The sequence below is a fragment of the Sinocyclocheilus grahami genome, unplaced genomic scaffold (genome assembly GCF_001515645.1).
Source record: "Sinocyclocheilus grahami isolate Dianchi unplaced genomic scaffold, SAMN03320097.WGS_v1.1 scaffold270.1, whole genome shotgun sequence".
Taxonomy (NCBI): Eukaryota; Metazoa; Chordata; class Actinopteri; order Cypriniformes; family Cyprinidae; genus Sinocyclocheilus; species Sinocyclocheilus grahami.
In genome coordinates, this window is record NW_015505449.1 from 2,166,092 (window position 1) to 2,189,694 (window position 23,603).

Below are 23,603 nucleotides of genomic sequence, written 5' to 3' on the forward strand. Positions count from 1 at the left end.
AACCAAAGACTTAAACTACTTCAGTCTGTGTGCATTGAATTTATTTAATACATGAGTTTCACAATTTGAGTTGAATTACTGAAATAAATGAACTTTTCCATGACATTCTAATTTATTGAGATGCACCTGCAGAATTGTGTGTTGTGATTGTGTGCACATTTATGTGGCAACGAAATAGAGCAGCCGTGTGTGTGTGTCTGTCTCTCTGTGTATGTGTGTGTGTGTTTGTCTGTCTCTCTGTGTATGTGTGTGTGTGTGTGTGTGTGTGTGTGTTTGTCTGTCTCTCTGTGTGTGTGGTGCATACTATATCAGATCTGACTCTGCAAATTACTGTCTGAATGCATCTGTGAGTGTGTGTGTGTGTGTGTGTGTGTGTGTGTTCAAGCTGTTGTCCCACTTTCCAAGGAAAGTTTTCTCTTTTTTTTTTTTCCTTGTCTTTTCTTGTTTCCAGAGATTTTTTTTTTTCTGTGGTCAATATGCGGCAAACTTTTCCCACATTCACCTCTTCCTCTCCCAAATAAACACGCATATAGGGAGAACCAGGGAGAGAGACGGCTAAATGAATCTGATATGTGGGTTGAAGGTCGCTGCTAGTCGCTTCACTTGAATGATTGGTCACATAAGCCTGACTACTAAACTCACAAAAGCTCAATGTAACACTCATATAAGTCTGATTTTCTTTTTTTTCTTAATATGTGAAAAAACTATTCTAATGCCCTGAACATTTTTGATTTACATGTTATGAGTGTAAGTTGTATCACAATTACCATAATTCTGAGTTTCTGGGAAGCTACATATAGATATATAACTGGTTTTGCATATTTTATTAGGCTGTTTTATTTTAGCTGACAACATTTGGGTCATTATATATTTTTAGGTGTTATATAAATAAACTAAAATAAATAAATTACTATTAGTTGCTTAACATTTTAATGTTAATTAATGTAATGTTTACACATTTTACTATTGGCAGCAAAGTCTTATATGTAGGCATTTTGGTGCAATGAGTGTGAAAAATAAATGGCATAGAAACTGCGTGTTGTCTCGTAATTACGGTAATTCTGACACTACGTGAATGCTGCAGAGGTGTTATGAACCAGTTTTTGTCATGATTATGTTTTGCAAATGCAGGCTTTATGACCTCACAGTCAAGTGAAATATAATAGGATGTTCAACAGGTTGTCAGAGAAACCAGTCAGCGGTCAATAAGAACAAATCTGTTCACTAACTCAACTGCAATGTATTAATCAGCATCTTAGTGTGAAATCTGATACAGAAATGCTTTGACGAGAATTAATCTATGTAATTACTGCAACAATCAGTATCTTCCAAAACCAAGTGAGCTGCCTACCTAGACATACTTTCTTTTGACTTCTTTTGTATATGATTTTTAGACATTGAGCTTTGGCACTATACAAATTAAATAAGTATTTGTTTATTTGTTAATTTGTTTTATTATCTGTTTGTTTGGTTGGTTGGGTGGACCAAAATGTATCAATATATTTTTTGACTTTTAGCTTTGGAACAGCACTATGAATAAAATGTTAATTAATTTATTACTTGTTTAATACCACAAAATTTCAAAGCACACTATATTATTTATTTATTTGTTTGTTTGTTTTTTTTAGTTCCAAAATGTATTGATATATTTTTCTATCTATCTATCTATCTATCTATCTATCTATACATATTTTTTATTTATTAAATATATTTAAGATATGTGCTTCAATCTAAGACCTTGAGCTTTGGAAAAGCCCTTCATAAATTAAATTAAATTAAACAATCATTATTATTTGTGAGCTTAGTGCGTCAAGTCATGAGCTTAGCAGTTCATTAGGTTTTGGAACAAAGGAAAGAATCATTTCAGTTCCCACTAACAATCCTTTTATAAAAATGTTTGTGTTAATAAATCTGTTGAAATGCTTCACAAAGGCTGCCGTGGTTTCCTCGACAATCTCCTACAGTCTGGCAGAGAAAGGCACTTCAGCTTCGGTCTTATTTGTTGTCTAGTCTTACTCTACACTGCCCTGCTTAACTACCACTGGTTAACTGAAACACTTCATCACAAATCTCAACTTCCAGCTTCCAAAATATAAACTCAGTGGCAAAACAATCCAGGCAGTGTTTTCTTCAGCCAGTGGGAATGTGTGGAGTATTTGTATCTGGAAAACACTTTTTATGTTGTGGATTTTTTTTTAGAAAACCAATGTATGACTAATTTCATAACTCTCATTTTCCTGTTTTGTCCTGTCTTGTCCTGTGTGTGTGTGTGTGTGTGTGTGTGTGTGTCTTCTGTCTGTCTGTCTTTTACGGTTCTCTTCACCTTTCATTTCACATTTGTGTCGCTTTATACTTACTTTTACATTTTTCATGTTTCCATTTGTTTTGTTCCTTTACCCATAAATAATTTTCCGTCTGCCGCATCAAACCGAACATGTAACACCCAACCCATCGTCCATGCTGTTTAATGTAAAAACACGCATTATAAAATTAATTTAACCTGTCATTAACGATTAAACTTGGCAAAACGATCTGCCAGCCACGGGTTACGAGAAATCTCGCAGCCTGAACAACATATCAGGAATGGTGGGGTCGTCCCTGCGTTTGACCCCCATCACCAGCACGCCCTATGATCCTTACGAGGCCCCGGGACCCCTCCACCGCTGCCGCTCACCCATTCCCTCCATTTTGTAGCAGAAAAAGCGGAAAGAGTGACAGAACGACTCAGGAAAGGAGGAGAGAAAGGCAGGACAGCCTCATACTCACATTCATAGCAATAAAAGTGACTGACTGTGTCAGTAGATGCACTAAACGGAGCTGTTTGTGAGTGACCACGGGTCAGGTTAGTTACGAACTGGACTTGGCAGGTTAACCAGGTCAACAACTGTACGTACGTTTATGAACGGAAGGAAGTGCTTTGTTTCTTCCCCATGCTTTCTGGGTCAGACAACATGTTAAAAATATGATTTTTTTGTGCTCAAGGCAGATAGATTAATGCATTTTCATTTCAAATACGCTCACTGTCCTTATTTTGTGTTCAAAAACCTTCCTTTCCCTTTAAACTCTGAATTAAGATGAATAATACTGTGAATAAACTTTAGAAAACTCCAGAATTTGTAATGCAAGAATAATGTACATATGCAATCATTACTCTGCAAATAGAAACATTATTATCACACATACCTGTATGCTTTGTGTTTGTCATTGGACTGAAATAATTTAGTTTAATTGCAAACCTATTGAATCAAAACTGGATGTGTGAACCATAAATGGATCATTTGAGCTTTGATAATACAGTCTCCATGAACATTTAATCATTTTATTTTATTTTGCACATCGTGTTTGTTTAATCATTGCATATTGTCTTTTGCTCATTATAACATGTTGCCAAATTTCGCCCACCTCTAAGCAAACACTTCCAATCTAAAAACTATATATGAGGAGCAAAAAAAAGTTCATTTGATGGAATTATTTTCTTTTGTTTGCTATTGTACACTGTGTTTGGGATGTGTTAGTGTTAGATTTTAAGATGATGCTCAGAGAAAAAAACAACAACTCATCATTCACCCACATATATATATATATATATATATATATATATATATATATATATATATGTGCAATATTCCATAATAATTCATAATGCTGCAAACATACGCACATGTGGTTTTATAAAAGAACATGTGCAAGAGAATTAAATGTAATGAAAAGGTTGAAAGAATGGAAGATGATGAAGAGGATGTGATGATTTTTAAGAGCATTTCCTGTTTGTCTTGTCAATGTTAGTGTCCTGCTGTTGTTTTTTATTATATTTTGAAAGTTTTTCAAAGACAAATTTTTGTTTTCAAAAACATTACACAACAGTTTCATCTGTATATGATATATACGTAAGTGGTACTGTGTTTCTTTTTGGATAAATAGAAATAGACAAAAATATATGTATTCAGGTCGAAGTGACCGAGTGCTTCCAGAATCATTAACAAAAGAGGTGATACTAAGTAAATAAGCCATTTCTGAGAAAATACTTCCCTGAAATAGCAAAAAAAAGAAAAGAACATGTTGCAATAATTGCAAAGTTGTAGTTTATAGGGAACTGTATGTTATGTAGTTCTTAATCATTAAATGTGATTTAGTTTCCCAATGGAGAACAACCCACTGCTGAGACAGTAAATATATCAGTAAGGAGCTATTTTGTTTTAAACATGGCTCCTCTATCATGCAAACCTGGATCCTACAATGTACCCGGCGTTGTGCAAGATTCAATCCTCCAAAGCGATTCCATTTTACAATTCAGGATTGGTGCAGTTTCTATGATAAACAAAGTTTGGCAGGTTGGAATGACCCAGTTAAGAAAAAAGCAATTACATTATATTTTAAAAAGTATATAAAGTTAATAAAATATACACTGCCATTTAAAATTTTTTTTTTTTTTTTTTAAGAAATTAATACTTTTATTAAGCAAGGATGCATTATTTTAAATTAGGTGCCAGAACAGCGAGGAACAGCGAGAAACAGCATTATATTGATGTAAAATCCAAACACACTACATAAAACATATTTTAATATACTACAATATTCACATTACTGTACATGCATCTGCGGTGGGATCGAGTCTTGCACGACACCGGCACCAATCCCTGTTAAAATGACTGTATTTTAACAAACATGTAGTGGGACGCCGGGCCTCCTCATACACTGTGAAACCAGAAACTTTCTGCCACTAAAACTGATTAGTCTCCATCAGTTATGTATCTCTAGTGATTAGTTGAGAAGATTCGTTCTCTTGATAAAAAATATTGTCTTTCCTCCATTTGTGAGTCGATGTTAAAGTTAATATTGTGCTGTTCTTGTAATATGCAGATGTTTAAAATGTTAAAAAAGGAACTGATTTTCTTTTTTTCTTGTGTATTTCATGTAGCTGTGCCCTATACAACACTGTCAGGTCACTGAAACACATCGAACATGTTTATATTAAAAAAGCAAGAGCCCTCTATGAGGATAATTTAGACTACAGTGTTGTTGTAGAGACTCATACACCGCTAGCTAGATTTAACTAGCTTCACCTGTTAATGCAAAGCTTCTAGGCCAACATGATCTGTACAAATCTGTATCTACACGAGTGAATGCCCATTAAACTCATCTCTGCCTTTCTCTTTATGTATGCTGGTTGTTCTTTAAAGATTTTATGTGTTATGTTGACATTTACTGTATGTAAATGAGTGTTTGTTTATGTGTGCGTGTGTGCATTTTGAATTTGTGTTTGCACATTAACTGAAATTGCACTCATTCACCCAGATAACATTCAAATGCTGATGTATATATGTGAAAACAGCACAATGCATTATGTAAATGACAGATTTATTGCGTCTCACTTAAAATGTACAAAACATCGATATTGTTAATGGTTCAGGCATAATTTCAATGTTCAGCTGTATCTTTTTCTCATATATTGACTCCACCTGACAATAAATGATTGCGCTTACATTATTATAGTTGAATGAATTATCTGTGAACTGAATTTTTACAGTACATGCTTAACTTTTACCAGCCATCCACAGGTAAACCTTCCCCAGCTTTCTACTGTTCTCAGTTTTAATCAATAAGTTTCCTTTATCAATAATAATGTAGTAGCTTATTATATTTTAAATTGATCCAGAATGTATCTGGGGTGGACTATTCCATTCCTGCTAGATCTAGAAAGTTAATTGGCCATATTTAGCGGTAATATGCAAGTGTGATGATCTCCAGTGTCTTCAGATTTCAGGTTAAACCCTGTGTTATCATTAACTGTAATCCGCACATGTGTGTTTTCTCCGGGACTGGACTTTTTCACCCCTGAGAAGATACATTGCACAGCCGGTGTTCAGTGCATGCAACTTCATCTTGAGATCTGTGTGTGTGTAGAAGAGTTTTAACTGTGTTCGTCTCAAATTCTTTTTTTCCCCTGGTTTTTCAGTGGCTTTGTATTTGTGTGATTTTCTTAAAAGCATTTCTACATCTTAAAGGAATAGTTCACCTAAGAATGAAAATTTGCTGACAGTTTATACTGGCCATTCAGGATGTAGATGTAGTTTGTTTCTTCATGGGAACAGATTTGGAGAAATGTAGCATTACGTCACTTGCTCGCCAATGGATCCTCTGGAGTGAATGGGTGCCGTCAGAATGAGAGTCCAAACAGCTGATAAAAACATCACAATAATCCACAAGCAAAAAAGTCCAACCCCTGTTGTCCCCTCACATCAAAATCCACCCACATATTTGTTTAGGACTGTTTTGGCTTTTAAACGCTTGATCTGTGCATATTTCTCACCTGATTCAGATGAGATTACTTTTTCACTGGAAAAAGCAATATTATGTATAGAGGACTCGTATTTTAGTTGGAAGCAACTGTCTAAAGTTAAAACATCTTGATGGATTTGTTTCTTACAAACGCAGCTTTTCACTTCAGACGTTAACTGATGGACTGTAGTGGTGTGGATTATTGTGATGTTTTTATCAGCTGTTTAGACACTCATTCTGACGGCACCCATTCACTGCAGAGCATCCATTGGTGAGCAAGTAATGATGAATAAACAATCTTATCTTGGATGGCCTGAAGGTCGGTAAATTTTCAGTTTTGGGAGAACTATTCCTTTTCATTTTTCTGTGATTTTTCTTTTAAACGCATTGCTTAATTAATGTTCATTTCTAACAAAATCGTTATATCTCTGTTTTTGTCCGCAGTGTTAAGTTTCTAGCATTTGGCAGTTCTATTAAGGAGACACGGTTAGTCGCTGAATCCTGAAAATTTTGCCGATGGGGCCATACCATCACACGGGACATGTGAGGAATGTCGGAGTGGCAAGACTGGAAACAAAAAAAAGGAAACTGGAATTTTCTGAGGCCGGATCGTCACACGGTAACCAAAGCAACCTCACCGAAATTCCGGATCACTCCTCTTTCTACAGACTGACTGACTGACTTTACAGCAACAAAACCGAACATTGCACTGACACCTGAAAGAGAAAAAAAGACTCTTGAAGGAGCGAACGGAAAACATTCCAACGTTTTAAGAACAAAACACCAGGCGTTTTGACTGCCGCACTCACCTGGGCCCTGAGTTTCTGTATATTAATCTATATGTAAGAATGAAGGACCAAGTTAGAATAATTATGTAGCATTTCTGCTAAGACCCTGTAGCATTTCTTGGCTGGGAGAACTCTCCGACAGACTTTTAACAGACTGATATTTCATTGACAGTTTGCACAGAATGACTAAAAATGGTTTAGTCATGCACAATTTTTCTTGTTTTTTTCCCCCACTCAGCATATTAGCAGCAAAATATGTTGTTTGTGCATCGCCGTGTGGTAGTTCCCACTCCCTGTCCGAGTCTTATTAGAGTAGCTTTTCTTTGTGAATGAATCTAGAGCACTGAAAAGTGAAACGCAGCACTCTGCTTTGGTAACAGACGTACGTTGCTATTCCCAAACAGTCTTCCAGTTTTTTTCCCCGAGCGTTCGGGGGAGGCAACTTTGAAAACAGTCCTGACAGACCAAAGTCCAACTGTGACCAAATAATGTACGAAAGCTAAAATGGCACAAAATAACTTAAGACGTTCCCTGTCAGATCTGAACTTTTCGTCCCTTTAAATATGAACGGATTGGCTGTTCTGCCAGGGGTGCTGTTTGTAATTCCCAAAAATACCCTTAAATTGAGGACTTTTCCCTGGGGAGGTCTCTCTCGTTCATGATTATAGAGGTTTATTTTGTGATTTATTTAGTTGAGCTGATGCTGCCATTGACTATATACATGCACATGCGAGTGCTCGGACCAATAACAAACAGAAGTTTGTTTTTTCTTCATGGAAAGAGGGTATAAAGGTCAGGGAAATGCAGTAACATTCTTAAAGTCTCCCTTTCTATCTCTAAAACTGCCTTTTCAGAGTTTCCCTCCATCCCTGTCTTGTATTCTCTCCTATTGGCTTGACTTCTTAACTAATCAGAGGGAACGCAGGAGGTCACGCCAAATGAATCAAGAAGAATAAGTGTACAAAAAAAGAACAAATTTATATTTTGATAAGTAGTTGCAAAAACATCTCCATGGTTCACGAGGAACGCGACTGCAAAAACATAACACTGACCACCCTACGAACAGCCGCTGACTTAGTCAAAAAAGAGAGAAAAAGGAGGAAAGAAAATATATTGTCGCGCTCTTTTGGAGGGAGGGTGCAAAAACAGAAGAGATTGTTTCCTCATAGACTGAACTGTGAGAAAATGGATGTCAAACTATATGAAAAAAAAAATACTGCTTGGAGAGAAAAAAAATATCAAAAAATGCATTTTTGTAACTTTGTTTACCAGCATGAGAACTTTGCATGACTGTATTTTCTGCTAGCCCTTAGATGAAGTGGGGAGGGCTGAAATAATAATTAAAAAAAGATATTAATAAAGATGTTAATTAAAGTAAATATATAAATAAATAAAAAACATGATATGCAATGGATATTTAAGAAAATATGTTGAAAAGAGCTATATTTTGTTTTGAAATAGGAAAAAAAATGTGAATAAATTCTGACTGCGAGTTACACACTGAACTGTTTTATTAGTTTAAGATTTAAAAAAAAATCTCAATGCCACCAAAAGCTATTGTGCTACATACTGCCCCATGTTACATTCTCGTTCGGTTTAATTTCTTCCATCAAAACGCCGCCTGGACTGTACATTTTGGTTGCGTAACTCTCTCTGTTTGCCGAAGGAGTCGTCTATCCCGTCTCTTATTGTAGACCTGAAGTGTTCGGCTAATGTTTGTTTGCATACAACATTAGTTCCCTCTGTAGCCATGATAACAGCTGTGCTGATGCTAGAATCCTCTGTAAGCGGGATACGGCGGCTTTTCCCACATGCCTCGGGGCTGATAGCGTTTCATTCTCACTTTGAGTTCACCTGCTCTCATTGGCAATAATATGAATGATAATCCAGAGATCTGCTCGATGGAGAATGTAGCAAGGCAAAGTGGAGACTCGTGTCAGTCTCAGTGTCTTCCTTACGAACGGATGCAGTGTGGAAAACTGTGTTTTTGTAGAGGCCTCGTGTCTCTAATCTCAGGTGAAAAATGTGAATGCTCAGTTCCGCACCAGACCTCTGCCTGCCCGTGCAGCTATTTTTCATTTTCATCTCGTCTGATTGTTTTCAAGATCCAATGAAAGGCATTTTGCTGTCATTGGTTGAAGTGTTTCCTGTTAAAACAGGAAGTTAGGACACTTAGGACACTGGGCTCGTCCCTTGCCAATAGTCTTTAGCCTTTAGCTTAGCAAAATCAAGCTGATAGCTTATACAATGTGCGAAAGCAATGAAAACACTTGAATATGAATAAACTCAGAAGAGAAAGACTTTAAATATGCATATCTGTCATTCTGTAATATCGGCTACAGAATTAGAATTGCTAATGTTAATCGTGCTAATTTGATGTCTTAAAATCACCACCCAATTTTCATATTTTTGTTTATCATATGAGTTGTTTTGGGTCTCAAGGCACCAGGCTAAAGCTAAATCTTTAGAATTTAGCTTTAGGCTAATATAAAACATCACAGTTGAGTTGAATGGGTTTATCTCTCATTCTATAACATAGGCTATATAATTACAATTTGCTAACTCTAATCATGCTAACTTGATTATCATAGAAGTTGTTTTAGTATCTCAGGACACTTGGAAGACCAAACAAAGTAGTTTTGCTTTCACAACGAAACAGCGTCACACACGCTTTGCCTTGAGTGAGCGGAGGGCTAGAGTGAGCGGCGGCGGCGAGCTTAAGAGCGGTGTGGCCGGCGGATTCGATGAAGGAGGCTTGTGGCAACCACATGTGACGACCCCGGGCTGGACTCCGCTTCGTCCACGGTGAAAGCCGATCCAGCGATCCACAGCGTGAAGTTGTAGTATTTCCTCAGCGACCAGCACAGATTTCACGACATGGTAGTTGCAACAACAATACTACAGCGAGAATAAAAGTTACGCCTTCTTTCTTTGCGTGAACATTTGTGCGCCGTTATGCAAATCTTCCCACATAGTGACGTAGACATGTGGGGGCGTGGCTGACTCTGAACTTTTATAAAGAATATCTCTTTGGATTTGAGACTTTAGTCTTTGCAACTTTACAGATCTTCTTTACGCACCAAGAGCTTGTAACACTCCAAAGAGAAAGGAACAATTGAAATCGCATCATATGACCCTTTTAAGGCTAATGCAAATCATCACAGTTGAATTAAAATTTTTATCTGGTATTCTATAATACAGGATACTGAATTGAAATGGTTAACTCCAATCAATTTGGTGTCCTAAAATCTTCGTTTTACTCAATTTGTTTATCATAGAAGTTTTTTTTTTGTATCTCAGAACACCAGGCTGAAGCTAAACCTTTAGCAATTAGCATTAGGCTAATGTGAAACATCCCAGGCTACAGAATTAAAATTAATTAGAATTAAAATTGCTAACTCTGATCATGTTAATTTGGTGTCCTGAAATTCATTTTACACAACATGTTTATCATAGAAATTAGTTTTTGGTTCTCAGGACACCAGGCTAAAGCTAATCCTTTAGCATTTAGCTTTGTGTTAATATGAAAATTACAGTTGAGTTAAATGTTTATCTGTTGCCATAACAATGGCTACAGAATTAAAATCGCTAATTTATGCTAATCTTTTGTTATAAATGCTCAGTTTTATCCAACATCATAGAAGTTGTACACCAGTTTAAAGTTAAGCTTTAGCATCACGGGTTAACTTAAATGTGTTTATCTGTTATCTGTTCAGTTTTACACAACATATTTATCATAAAAGCTTTTTTTAGTACTCAAGACACCAGGCTAAAGATCAACCTTTAGCTATAATGCTTCAGATGGGCCTCACTCAAGTAGCATCTTTAGAAGTGCAGCTAATCTGTTAACATTTAACACAAGGGCATTTACAAACTTGTTCATATCATTCAAGATTGTGCAAAAATTAGTGAGAGTCCTATGCAAGACGCTTTAGCTATAGGCTACATGACAGGGGAATCACATGAATCATTTTCAGTAATTTAATCAGATTCAACTTTACAAGCAAATGAGTCAAGGTTTATATTGCATATGTTGCAATGTTTGTTTGTTTTTTTCAGTGACGGCAGATAGAAAATAAAATATGGATGCTCGCAGCCAGTTACCCTTGAAAAAAAATTCTTGACTGTCTTGTCACTGATATTGCAGATGAAAAGCATCTGCTTATTAGCAAGTGGACGAAGTGAATGTGAGATATGGCAACGGTTCGAGCAGGCAGCGGTCCGGTGTCTGGTGTGAGGGACGGTTTGTGATATTTCGGGTGTGCTGATATCATCAGCTTGTGATATATTGTGGAAGCAGACATGCAACCTTTTGGAGAAAGACAATATGACACAGCTTATATTTTCGAAAACTTGCCAAGCGAAAACGAGATGTCTCGACCGGTGCTGGGTCACGGACCGTTCCCAGCCCAGAATGAAACCTTTTAGCCCAAATAGGTCTTTGTTTTTTCAAAGTTGTGCATATTTATAGTTTTATAAATGCTTTTGTTTATAATTATCAAATTATTGAATAATTTATATTTTATACAGAGTTTTTTTGAGCTGAGTTCATCACTTTGTTCCATTTCGAAGATTGTTCATATTTTTATGACCACTTTGTTGTTCGCTATGAATATAAAAAAAAAAAAAGCCTGTGTTTGGTTTTATTTTAGAAGGCATTAAACACCACTCTGGTCCAAGGGTCACAAAGTAACGCTGAATAAATATTTTAGAGCATGCTTCAAGCAGGAACATGACGACGCATATCCACACAGGCAAACGCCAGTCTGATTTTGTGTTATTCTCAAACATGTTGGTTTTGTTTTCAAGACAAGTTGAGTCCTTCACGCACATTGAAGCACACTGTCCTCTTAAGATGATTTGGAATGGTAGATCTGTCTGCATCTAATTCTTCTTGTTCGATTTACTGTGCCTGCTCTTGTATACAATGTCAGTTTGATCACTGTTTCTTGTGTATTAAGTTTGATTTGATGTACTTGAATTACAGATATGCAATCACCACCTCTCTGACCACTGCCAATCATCCCGATCAATCAACATGATCAGTAATCAATATGATTAAAGTGATTAATAACACTGATGTGTTTTTCTTCATGAGAGACCTCATATGTATTAATGCACATTGACACTTGCATCCATTCTGGAAGATATTTTCCTTTTTTTTTGGCAATATGAAACATGTCAGTAAGAAAAAAGTTTTGGGTCAGTAAGTTTTTTTTAAATTTTTTTTTTTTATTGTTATTCATAAAGGTCATTAAATTAACAGTAAAGACATTTTTATGTCAAAAAAATGCTGATATTTTGCTCATTTTATTCATCAAAGAATCCTGAAGAAAAAAAAATCAGTTTTCACAAAAATTATGAAGCAGTACAACTGTTCAGCAAAGCAGCATATTAGAATGATTTCTGGAGGATCATGTGACACTGAAGACTGGAGTAATGATGCTGAAAATTCAGCTTTGATCACAGGAATAAATTATTTTAAAATGTATTCAAATAGAAAACAGTTCTTTTAAATTGCAATTATATTTCACAATTTTTGACCAAATAAATGCAGCCTTGGTGAGTAGATAAAAAAAAATAAAAATTAATCTAATCCCAGTCTTTTGACCGATAAGACATTTTTTGTGAACATAAAATATGAACTAAAAAAAATATTGAATTTTATAAAACAAGCATTCCAAGACCAGGGGTAATTAGATCATTTCTTAAGATTTAATATTACAATGTTGAAAATTGTTTTTCCAAATTTTTGCACTGCAAAACTTATCAAATCTGGCTTGTGATATTATGATGTACCGTAAAAAAAAAACAATGCACTTAAATCTGTTCAGATGTTTTATTTTATCAAATGAACAGAATTGATCAGAAAATGCTGTATGAAACTCTCCATGTGAACAAAGAAAACAAATACAAAGTCAGAAAACCAGACGTGAAAAGCATTCAAAAGCATTAGTTACCATGTAGCCTGATAAACCAGAAACACAAAAGCACTCATGTTTATTACTGATCAAGAGAAATAACGGCAACCAAGCAAAACACAAAAAAATAAATATGCAACAACTAACTGCATAAACCAGCTGGCATTTCAACTAAATTCCTGGAGTTAACAATAAGCAGAAGAAAGTCCAGCAAGACCAAAACTGAATCACTGTAACTTTCTCTTTTCTGCACAATTTAGTCCCAGACTGTTTTTTATTTTCCCAAACCATCAACTTCTGTTAAAATTTGTTTAAAAACAATTAACAAAAAGTGCCATTTATAGATTTATTGTGTTTGCTGAGAAATATTAGATCTGTTTAGTGTCACATTTTGGCGTTTGTTTCGGCAACAACAAACCCTTCAACACACATGCATCCATGGCCGGTGGTGGTGTCAGTACTCCAGACCCCTCATGGAGGCGATGGTGGAGGCCAGTCTGCGCGGGAGGGGTTTGGCTGTCTGCCGGTATTCGACCGGTTTGGCACGAAGAAGGGTGACCATATTCTGGAGGGTTCTAGATGTCTGCAACCCCAGCGCATCCATGACGTTACTCAGGTAATCTGGAATGACAACAATAAAACACATACACACGTGCTTTTAAAACAAGGTTTATATTACAAAAAAAATTTAAAAAATAGGCAAACCAGTTCTAAGGATTAAACAAAAGGCCTGTTTTTCCATAGGCTTATTTGTAAAAATGACATTAAACATTTTTTAGTCTTATCTTAAAAATAATACATACACATTGATAAATTATACATTAATAAAAGATTATAATTTATCTCTCAGGGTTATTATTAACTAAAACAATAAAAAGAAACTCATTCCTTACTTAACATTACCTGAAATGAAATGAAATTTTGTCAGCAAAATTTCTTCATATTTGTTTAGTATAAGTTGAAGTACTAAAATAACTCAAATGGAGTAAACATTTTTTTTTAAAATACTAAAACTTAACTAAAATGAAAACAGAAAATATAAAAATGATATTTAAATTATGAACAAAAACTATGATAGTACTAATGATACTAAAATTAGACAAACACATACACAGATTTAAAATAATACAGAGAGAGAGACAGAAAATTATATATTTGTGTGCATATATATATATATATATATATATGTGTGTGTGTGTGTGTGTGTGTGTATGTGTGACTGTCTGAGTAAATTAATGTTCAATATATATGAATATATAGTGCGTGTATATAATATTTGTCACACTGCAGGACAATTTAAAATTAACAAGTGAAGGCAAAAATACATTTTACAAAATGGCAAAAAAAAGTAAAGGCTCAAAAAACTTATAATACCTTAATACATACATTTTAACTGAAAATCTTGATGTTATATAATAATAATAAAAACAAAGTCACTAGCGCTTTGTAGTTTCATTGTGAGTAAGTGTTACATATGGATTTTTGCTGGTGATAATGGTGCCATGATGTAATGATGCGGTCACCTATGTCAGTTGCCAGCTGTTTGGTTGCATGCGGGCTGAGCTCAGGAAGCTGTAGGATGACGTCACAATAGGTCTGCATGGTCGCCCTGGCGATAGAACCCAGCCAATAATCCGCCGTGTTCTCCAGCTCAGGGACGTCGTCGCCTACAGAGAGAGCAAACACATCAGACATCAGACATGTGTGTGTGAAACAGCTTTATCTCACAGAACCCTGGGTCGTGTGCTTGGGTTCACCTTGTTCTGGAGGGTACGGCAGTTTGCCCGTGTGTAACGCAAGTTCCAGCGCTGGATCCTCCGCAGTCACAAACGGCTCCAAATGAAGAGGCAAAGACATGATATACTGACCGATCTATAGACAAAACACACACACAAATGAGTGCACAACTATATAACCAGAATGTATAAAGATCAGGGTTATTATCTAATAAAATATATAAAAACTACAGTATTACAAAGTTGCACAAAGGAGTGTGCAGTGTGAAGGTATCTACAGTAAAGAGTCTAATTACAACCATTAACCTTCATCTTATCCAGTGAACATGTGGCTTGTGTTTGTCCTTGTCTCTTTAAGTGTCTTGTGACCATTTGTCATCATGTTCGACATCATCAGGACATGGACTAACACTCAGATGATGTGTTCATATTGTCTTACATTAGTGATGTACTCCTGCGGTGACAAACTGAAGGCCGGTAGATCATCAGTTAGCGTTTGACTCAAATTAGCAGAGCCGCGACCCTTCAAAAGTCAAAAACACAATGAATCAAACATGAAACATTATTTTTGACACTTCATAATGACCTAAAAAAGCTGTGCAAACCTCTGGTTTGTTGAGAAGGAAAAGCTGCTGCTTGATTTGCAGGAACACAGAGTCAAACGCCAGCCGATTGGCCTGCTGGTTCAGACGCGTCAGAGCGCCGCGAGTCTCAGCCAATAAGCTTGAGTTTCCTGTTCCTTTCTCCTGCACAAAACAAACTTCAGTTTTACACTTCTAGATTATGAAAGCAGCACATTCAAAGCACACATATATGAAGTGAAACCTTGAGGGAGTGCAGCGTCTCCAGTAGAGTATTATACTCGGCCGTGTTGGTCTGCTGAAGGTAGTTGTATTCCTGCCATGGGTTCTTTTGGCTCCGCCTCTCAGCCACGCCCTCTTGTAAACCAGTCAGACTTCTGGGGTTAAACCCCTCCCACAGGAAACGCCCCGCCCTTCCCAAGATCCTGCCAATCACAACGCAGACGTGATACATGACAGGAAAAACTTAATTATACATTATTTATATGATTATATAATTTGTATAATTATTATTTACTTGCACAAACACACACACAATATATATACATATATATAGACAATTGTTATTTTGGTATTATTTACGTACTATATAGTTTTTTGTTAAGATTTTTAATTAGTTTTTATTTTGTATATATATATAGTTAAATCAAGTTTTAGTTTTTTATTTAGTTTTAGTTATTTTAGTTCTTCAACTTAAAAAAAAAAAAAAGGTTTATTTTAGTTAATTACATTTGTTTTCATGGTTTTAGTTGATGATAATAACCCTGATAAACATATACACACACACATATTATATATATATATATATATATGTGTGTGTGTGTGTGTGTGTGTGTGTGTGTATAATATATTAATACATACAATTAATAATATAATTAATATTTTTATATTTTAGTGTGTGTGTGTATATATATATATATATAATTAAAATAATTTTAATGAAAATGTATATTATTATTTTTTATGTAATTATATATAATTTATATTATATTAATTATAGTGTAAGAGCCATTTTAAAGGTAAATTTAATAATTTAAGTAAAGACAATTTAATTAATAAATAAAGCAGATTTGTTCTTTAACACATCTTACTTGTTTGAAAGCTGCTGTTCAAATGCTCCACATTGTCTGAGGAGCTCTCCACAGGCGGCAATGATTCTAGAAGAAAGAACAAACAGATGATTTATATACTTTTATTTAACTGTATATACCTCCATTAACATAAAACTTTAAATTTACACTAATCACAAAAAAAAGAAAACACACACACACACACACACACACACCCACCTGACAGAGTTCTGGAAAGCCGTCCAATCCTCATTGAACACCTCAGAAGTGGGCGTGTCCTCTAACTTATACTTCTTCCTGATTGATTGAAGCGTGACAGAAAAGTCTGACACGTACCTGAGTGAGAGAACAAAAGAGAATCCGCTAGAGAGCGCAGCTGACCTGTGGGCTGTGTGCTTGTCTCTGTGTGTGAGCGTAGTAAATGCGTGTATGATTCATACTTGCTGAAAAGCGCTCGCAGGGCTTTGATGAGCCCACACACGCCGAGCCCATCAGTGAACTTCACACAGCGATCCACGGCAGCCGCCGCCAAACCAAACACCTTCTGAACCGAGTGTGTGAGCTCTAACACGCAGTCCAGAACCTCACCGCGCTCCTAACACACACACACAATGAATAAAAGACACATAAGAGTCACTTGTTTGCAAATCAGACAACATCCAGTCAATGAAGACAACACAACAGGAGGAAGTGTTGTTTATTTACTGTCTTTGTAATATTTCTCAGTACCCTACCTTTTTATGCCTCATCTCATTTAGTTTAGACCAGAAACTCACAACTCAGGTGAAAAAAACATTTCACAAACTAAAAACAAAATGTATTTGGAGGCCGAAGGCTTATATTTTGTGTACTGGTGCAAGATCAAAAATGAAAGCTTCTGTTCACTCACCAGAGGAACAGCACTGAGTTGGATCAGTAAGTTCGTCTCCTCTAGTTCTCCAAACTGCATCTGATAAGTCTTATAAGGTGAATAAACACATGATACCAGCTCTGCCACCTTCAAGAGGTTACACTCGCCTGAAACACACACATAAAGACAAGAATATGAGAAAAAGCTCACACACTCACAAAAAGCATATACAAAGACTTATACAAAAACTGACATGGTTTTTACTTTTTTTATTATTTAATAATGTGTATTTATTTGTTATAAATGATTATAGCTTGTATTTTTTTTATAAATACACAAGGAAATTATACATATTTTAAAGAAAAATAAATGACCATTTGTAAAAATTCTAATAATTAAGCAAATTAAACAATTAAGCAAATTTCTCCCCAAATTCTCTTCAATATGTGAAAAAAGAACTCTCAATACTGTAAATATGTATTTTTACAATTATTTTCTACAACTTAAATCTCATAACATAAATGTTAAGCATTTTTTTGCATTGCAGTAAGCTACTGAGAATAGAAGGACTGTGCTTAAGTATCCTGAAAGTAATGTCATATTGCATATTTATATATATATGTATGTATGTATGTATATATATATATACCCATTATTTATAATGCACCACAGACAAGATGTCCCATTTTAGTATCCGCATCAAATTACATTTACAAAAGTGATTTTGTATACATAAAAGCATATTAAATGCAAATAAGGTGTCTACTTTAATGTTCCAAATAACCTTTGTGAAGAAAAAAAATGTGAAATTAAACAAAACATTTTTTTTAACTTATTCTGACCTGTACTTATTAAAATATCTAAAATAATAAGTGATCATACTAAATATTTTATTATATTTTACATGATTAAAACGTATTGCTGACAAATGGGTAAAACCTAGTGGTTTGAAGGATTGTGGCAAAGGTTGGTAAAGATTTCAATTGACAGTTAGATTTTGTGGGCTGCACTGTGAGTCTTTTAATGCCATCTAATGATTCATGTTCTAAATATTACTGACAGGATTTTTTGGCACACACACACACACACACACACACACACCGAGCTGCGGTTGCATTGCCGCCTCCAGGCTGCGACTGAAGTTTGCCGCCGTCTGATGAAGCTCCAAAAGCACGTCCAGACGACTGTCGCCTGAGCTACGCCTCAATGCCACAGCAATGCAGTCTGGGATAGATGGCACCATCGCCCCCAACGTCTGGATCATCAGCACTGTGAGCACTTCACAGGGGTTTTTAAAGACCTGCACACACATGCACACACGTCTTAGTGTGCGTGACAGTAAAAGCATGAACACTATATTGCGGTGTATCTGAGAGTGTGTGTACCTGACTGCTCCACTGGAGCTGTGTGTGCCACGTGGACAGAAGTGTGTCATAAAACTCAGACAGCTGCTGCTTCAGAGGAGCGTCTGACTGACAGATACTTTCCCACACGCTCAACAGTTGTGCCTAATCACACACAAGTTTATTATATAGATTTTTAGAATGCCATATCAGCAGCAAGGTTATTTTCACGGTGAGAACAAAGTGAGTAACAAAAGTCGAAAACAAAAAAAGATAGATAGATAGTACTTTATTTTACAGTCCTGTTCTGGATGTACATCCTATTTACTTATAATTGTAATTATAATAACTGGTTTATAACTGGGTACTAACGCTGAACCTACACCTAAACCTAACCTATGTAGATACCTTATATTACAAGTCATTTCTAAGGTACTTTCTTAAGTACACCGTAAGTACACGTACTGTAAAATAAAAGTGCAACCAAAAACATATAAAACACTGAAGATGAATAAAATACATTCAGGTGATACTTTTTCTAAAACATCAGTATCTCTAACATTGTCTTTTTACCTTATAAACTGTGCAGTACAGTCAAATATATTTCCCAGCAGTTTAAATACAGGTAATTCCACGATAACTCTAAAGCAATATTTTAAAAAAATAAATATGAATTATTTAAAATTAAATTAAAATATTGTACCTTGTGGCATTTATAGTAGTAAGCCAGTAACTGTGGCATTCTGTCCATTTCGGTAAAAACTCTTACAAAAAGCTTTGCTTGATCTGAAACAGAATATATAAATATAACATTAACATCTTGGCATGATAAAGCATATTATTCTGAAAGATTTTTTTATATTTTTGAAAAAAAAAGTTTCTTATGCTCACCAAAGCTACATTTATTTGATCAAAAATGCAGTAACAACCGTGACATTGTGAAATATTATCACAATTTGAAATAACCGTTTTCTGTTTTAATATATTCTAAAATCTAATTTAATCTGTGATCAAAGCTGTATTTTCAGCATCATTACTCCAGTCTTCAGTGTCACATGATGTTCAGAAATCATTCTAATATGCTGATTTGCTGCACAAGAAACATTTCTGATTATTATCAATGTTGTAAATAGTTGTGCTGCTTATTTTTTCAGGATTCTTTGATGAATATAAAGTTCAAACGAACTTTATTCTTTATCTTTTGTAACTTTATAGATTTACAGACACTTTTGATCAATTTAACGCATGCTTGCTGAATAAAAGCATTCGATTCTTTCAAAAAAGAAACCACAAGCTTTTGAAAAGTAGTGTAGATGAATGTGATGCAATTTATAATGTAGTTCCTTCACGCATAAACCTGATGTATAACATCACCTGTAGCCATCGAGTTGAACGTGGAGACGATCTGTGTGCTGGTCAGAGCTTCCAGACGGTTCTTCAGAGCCTCCAGCTGAACACACTTCTCACTGTAGTCTGGTGTGTCCACCAGCATCACCAAACTACCCTGCATGGCAGTCAGTTTACCGCTGATCACAGCCACGTCCTGCAGACGAACACACATCGACATTTCAGATTGACATCCACACGCGTGTGAACTGCGTGAAGACAGATGTGCGGTTCGTCACCTGTGTCTTAAAAGTCTCCTCGATGTCGGCACTGAGAGTGCTCCATTTATCAGCTTCCTGTAGCGCTTCGGCTGCTAACTGCATACGAGACTTCACCTGATCGATCTCCACCAACACCTGTCACACATCAACACACATCAAACAACAGACTACACTATATATCCCATATAAAGTCAACATTTGCTTAAAGCAAAAATCAGCATGGATAATGGCTACACAGATAAAAAAAATAAGTGATTTGAATGCGTGTATTTATTGATACCTGCATAGACTGCACGGTGTCCTGTTCAAATTTCTTGATGTCCTCTTTAACCAGAATCATCTGATCCTTCAGGAATGACGCCTCCTGTTTCAGAGCTTCAATGTCTTTCAATACACGTGGCATATTCTGCAGGGCCTGATTGCTGCTCTCTGCACACACACACACACACAATCAGAGACAGACCAAACAGAATATGTTTTAAGAACCTAAGCAAGGATGCATTTCTGAAGGATCATGTGACACTGAAGACTGGAGTAATGATGCTGAAAATTCAGCTTTGCATCACAGGAATAAATTTTATTTTACAATATATTCAAATAGAAAACAGTTCTTTTAAATTGTAAAATATTTCTGTATTTTTGAGCCAATAAATCCACTACAGATTTAATATAAAACTATATAAAACTACAGAATTTTCGCAAATGCAATGCCATTCAGACATTAGAAAGAGTGATTTAAATGGGTGCCACACTCACCTTCTATAGAGTTATTGACCTCTTGAATGAACAGCTGCAGCTTCATGACCAGAGTAGAAGCGTGAGCGTCTGTTTTACCAGGTGCATCTTTCTGAACCACTTTAAAAGCTCCATTCACCCAGTCCTTCACATCAAAATCATCTGCCAGGAACTTGGAGAAGTCCATTTTCACGCCTTAAGTAACCCTACAGAACCAGATTCACCATCTCAAAAAGTCCAGACCCTCTGCAGAGAATAAAAACGACACGATGAAAGTGTTTAGCGCTGTATATTTTGCTCTGTTTACTCCATTACAGTCTATGGTTTACTCAAATGAAATCTCTCCAGCAGACCTTCACCAGTCTATTCCATAATTCTTGCCCACACCAGCCTTAGACACGAACATGAAATAAACAGCCCATGAGAAAGATATAATCATGACCACGAGATACAGTTCAAACAGTGCGATCGCTTCCTCCAGCGTTAATTTAATAGAATAAAATTGATAAACAGTTTGTTTTCAGTGTTTGTCCACTGCTTCCTGGTTGCGTTCGTTCTAATATGTACCGGCGGTGAAAAAATACGGCGAAGAAACATTCCGCTTTCGAAACGTTTACCAGATAAAACACGTTTTAAAGAACCTAGTCAAATGGAACAACTGTGTATAGACGCCCCCTACGAATGTAGACAACTGTTATTATTGTTAATGACCATAAACAGGTGCATTACAGTGAATTTATTCAAATGACTTTCAATTTGAGGGACGTGGCTGTGTTGCATCTCATGTAGTTCGGGTGGCTGACGTAAATAAAACTAAACAAAATATAAAATAAGATAAAATAAAAGTAAAACATTTACATCCTGCTGAATATATTTAAACACGTATCGTGCTCCGCACTTCCAAAAGCAAAAATGGCAGTTTAGTCTTAATAAGACTCACTGTAGAAATTGAAAACGCATAGCTGTTTACATTTTATATATGCATGAAATGATTTGGTGCCTTATACTCATGCTGCCATTTATTCACGCAGATGATTTTATCTATCTATTTATCAGCTCATTGCTGCCTCCTGCTGACACACTTTTGAATTATGCTCTCGTTGGAGGTCAAATGCTCCAATATCTTCCCTTCAAATGACATTGAAGAATATAAGTGTGCTTTCATTTCCTTTACAAACATTTTCTTTATGTCGGGCTCCTCGGTGTTCACTTATATATTATATTCTCTATGCTTGTTTGCGAAAAAAATGTTGAATAAACGTTACTAATCCAAAGTGTCATTTTGTCAGCCTAATAAATTTGTTTTTATCTTTTATCGATCGCCTTGTTTTATTAATTTTTTTATTTTTATTTAATTAAATGTAGCATTATTGTTGCGACAAGCATGTAATGCTTTTATTTTGCTTTGCTTTCCATTTAAATGTAGAAGTTCAGTTACTTAGTATTGTGGTCCATATTTTCAAAATGAACAAAGTATGCACTAGGTGAAATAAAATACAGGCTGTTTACCCTCTCAGCTTGTTTTTATACATTTCAGCATGTCTTGATACTTCCTGTCCTTATCTTCCCCAAAGTTCCTGTAGCGCAACACTCCCAGAACCTCATCAGATAACCCAGAGATGTTCATAAAGATATCAAAAGAATCAATCATTTTCTGTTGAAGAGATAGTAAGTGTTGACGATATCAAATTGGGTCATTTTAACCCACAACTACACATATGGTATATGAGGAATAAATATTCAGTGGAAAATATTGTATTATACATTCATGTTCATCCAAAAATGAAGATTTACTCACCCTTCGACCGTCCGATATGTAGATGAGTTTGTTTCTTTATCAGAACAGATTTGGATATATCACTTGCTAACCAATGGATGCTCTGCAGTGAATGGGTGCCGTCAGAATGAGAGTACAAACAGCTGAAAAAAACATCACAATAATCCACAAGCAATCCACAGCACTCCAGTCCATCAGTTAACATTTTGTGAAGAGATAAGCTGTGTGTCTGTAAGAAACAAATCCATCATTTAGACATTTTTAACTTCAAACTGTCACTTCTGGCCAAAATATGAGTCCATAATCCATAATAACACTTCCTCAGTGGAAAAAGTCCATCCCCTGTTGTCCTCTCACATCAAAATCCACCCATATATTTGTTTAGAACTGTTTTAGACTGTTTTCCCATGGAAACTGTGCAATGCAGATTTCTCTCTTGATTCAGGCAAGACAACTTTTTCACAGAAGAAAGCAATATTATGGATGGAGGACTCGTTATTTTAGCCAAAAGCGGTGGTTTGAAGTTAAAAACATCTTAATGATGCATTTGTTTCCTATAAACACGCAGCTTTTCACTTCACAAGATGTTAATTGATGGACTGGTGTGAATTATTTGTGGATTATTGTGATGTTTTTATCAGGACTCTCATTCTGACGGCACCCATTCACTGCAAAGTATCCATTGGTGGACATTTTTTTACATGTGTTCTGATGAAGAAACAAACTGGTCTACATCTTGGATGGACAAAAAATATAATGGAGATCCGAAGTGGTTTGGTTACCAACATTCTATAAAATATCTTCTTTTATGTTCCACAGAAGAAAGAAACTCGTACAGGTTTAGAACAACACGAGTAAATAATAACCATTATCATTTTTGGCTGAACTGTCACTTTAAGATACGTTTGACAAATGA

General features: G+C 35.7%; 2 protein-coding genes across 2 annotated transcripts in view; one reads left to right on the forward strand and one right to left on the reverse strand.

Annotated features, from left to right (window-relative positions):
* The window catches only part of LOC107599741 (potassium voltage-gated channel subfamily C member 1-like), a 32,200-nt gene extending 29,461 nt beyond the window's left edge, over positions 1–2,739 (forward strand). The window contains exon 6 of the mRNA XM_016291422.1: positions 2,540–2,739. Within this exon, the coding sequence (XP_016146908.1) occupies positions 2,540–2,694 (155 nt within the window). The 3' untranslated portion in view covers positions 2,695–2,739. The remainder of the gene's footprint in view (positions 1–2,539) is intronic.
* Positions 2,740–12,892: 10,153 nt separating this feature from the next.
* On the reverse strand, positions 12,893–21,495 carry LOC107599707 (conserved oligomeric Golgi complex subunit 7). Its single transcript, XM_016291392.1, has 18 exons — positions 21,264–21,495; positions 20,932–21,156; positions 20,456–20,604; positions 20,194–20,310; positions 19,943–20,111; positions 19,272–19,354; positions 18,611–18,733; positions 18,327–18,525; positions 17,265–17,392; positions 16,816–16,970; positions 16,595–16,711; positions 16,397–16,462; positions 15,550–15,730; positions 15,330–15,470; positions 15,164–15,247; positions 14,746–14,860; positions 14,512–14,655; positions 12,893–13,609 (listed from the first exon to the last, which is right to left on the reverse strand). The coding sequence occupies exons 2-18, from the start codon at positions 21,095–21,097 to the stop codon at positions 13,443–13,445; spliced, it is 2,304 nt and encodes a 767-aa protein (XP_016146878.1). The 5' UTR covers positions 21,098–21,156; positions 21,264–21,495; the 3' UTR covers positions 12,893–13,442.
* Positions 21,496–23,603: the final 2,108 nt, after the last annotated feature.

What these genes read in the sequence shown, in the direction of transcription:
- LOC107599707 (XM_016291392.1), bottom strand. Translation starts at nt 21,097, where the DNA reads ATGGACTTCTCCAAGTTCCTGGCAGATGATTTTGATGTGAAGGACTGG. An exon ending in ACTACTATAAATGCCACAAG is followed by an intron (nt 18,734 to 19,271) that starts GTACAATATTTT and finishes GTGTGTGATTAG; the next exon opens with GCACAACTGTTGAGCGTGTG. An exon ending in CTGCGAGCGCTTTTCAGCAA is followed by an intron (nt 16,712 to 16,815) that starts GTATGAATCATA and finishes TCTCTCACTCAG; the next exon opens with GTACGTGTCAGACTTTTCTG.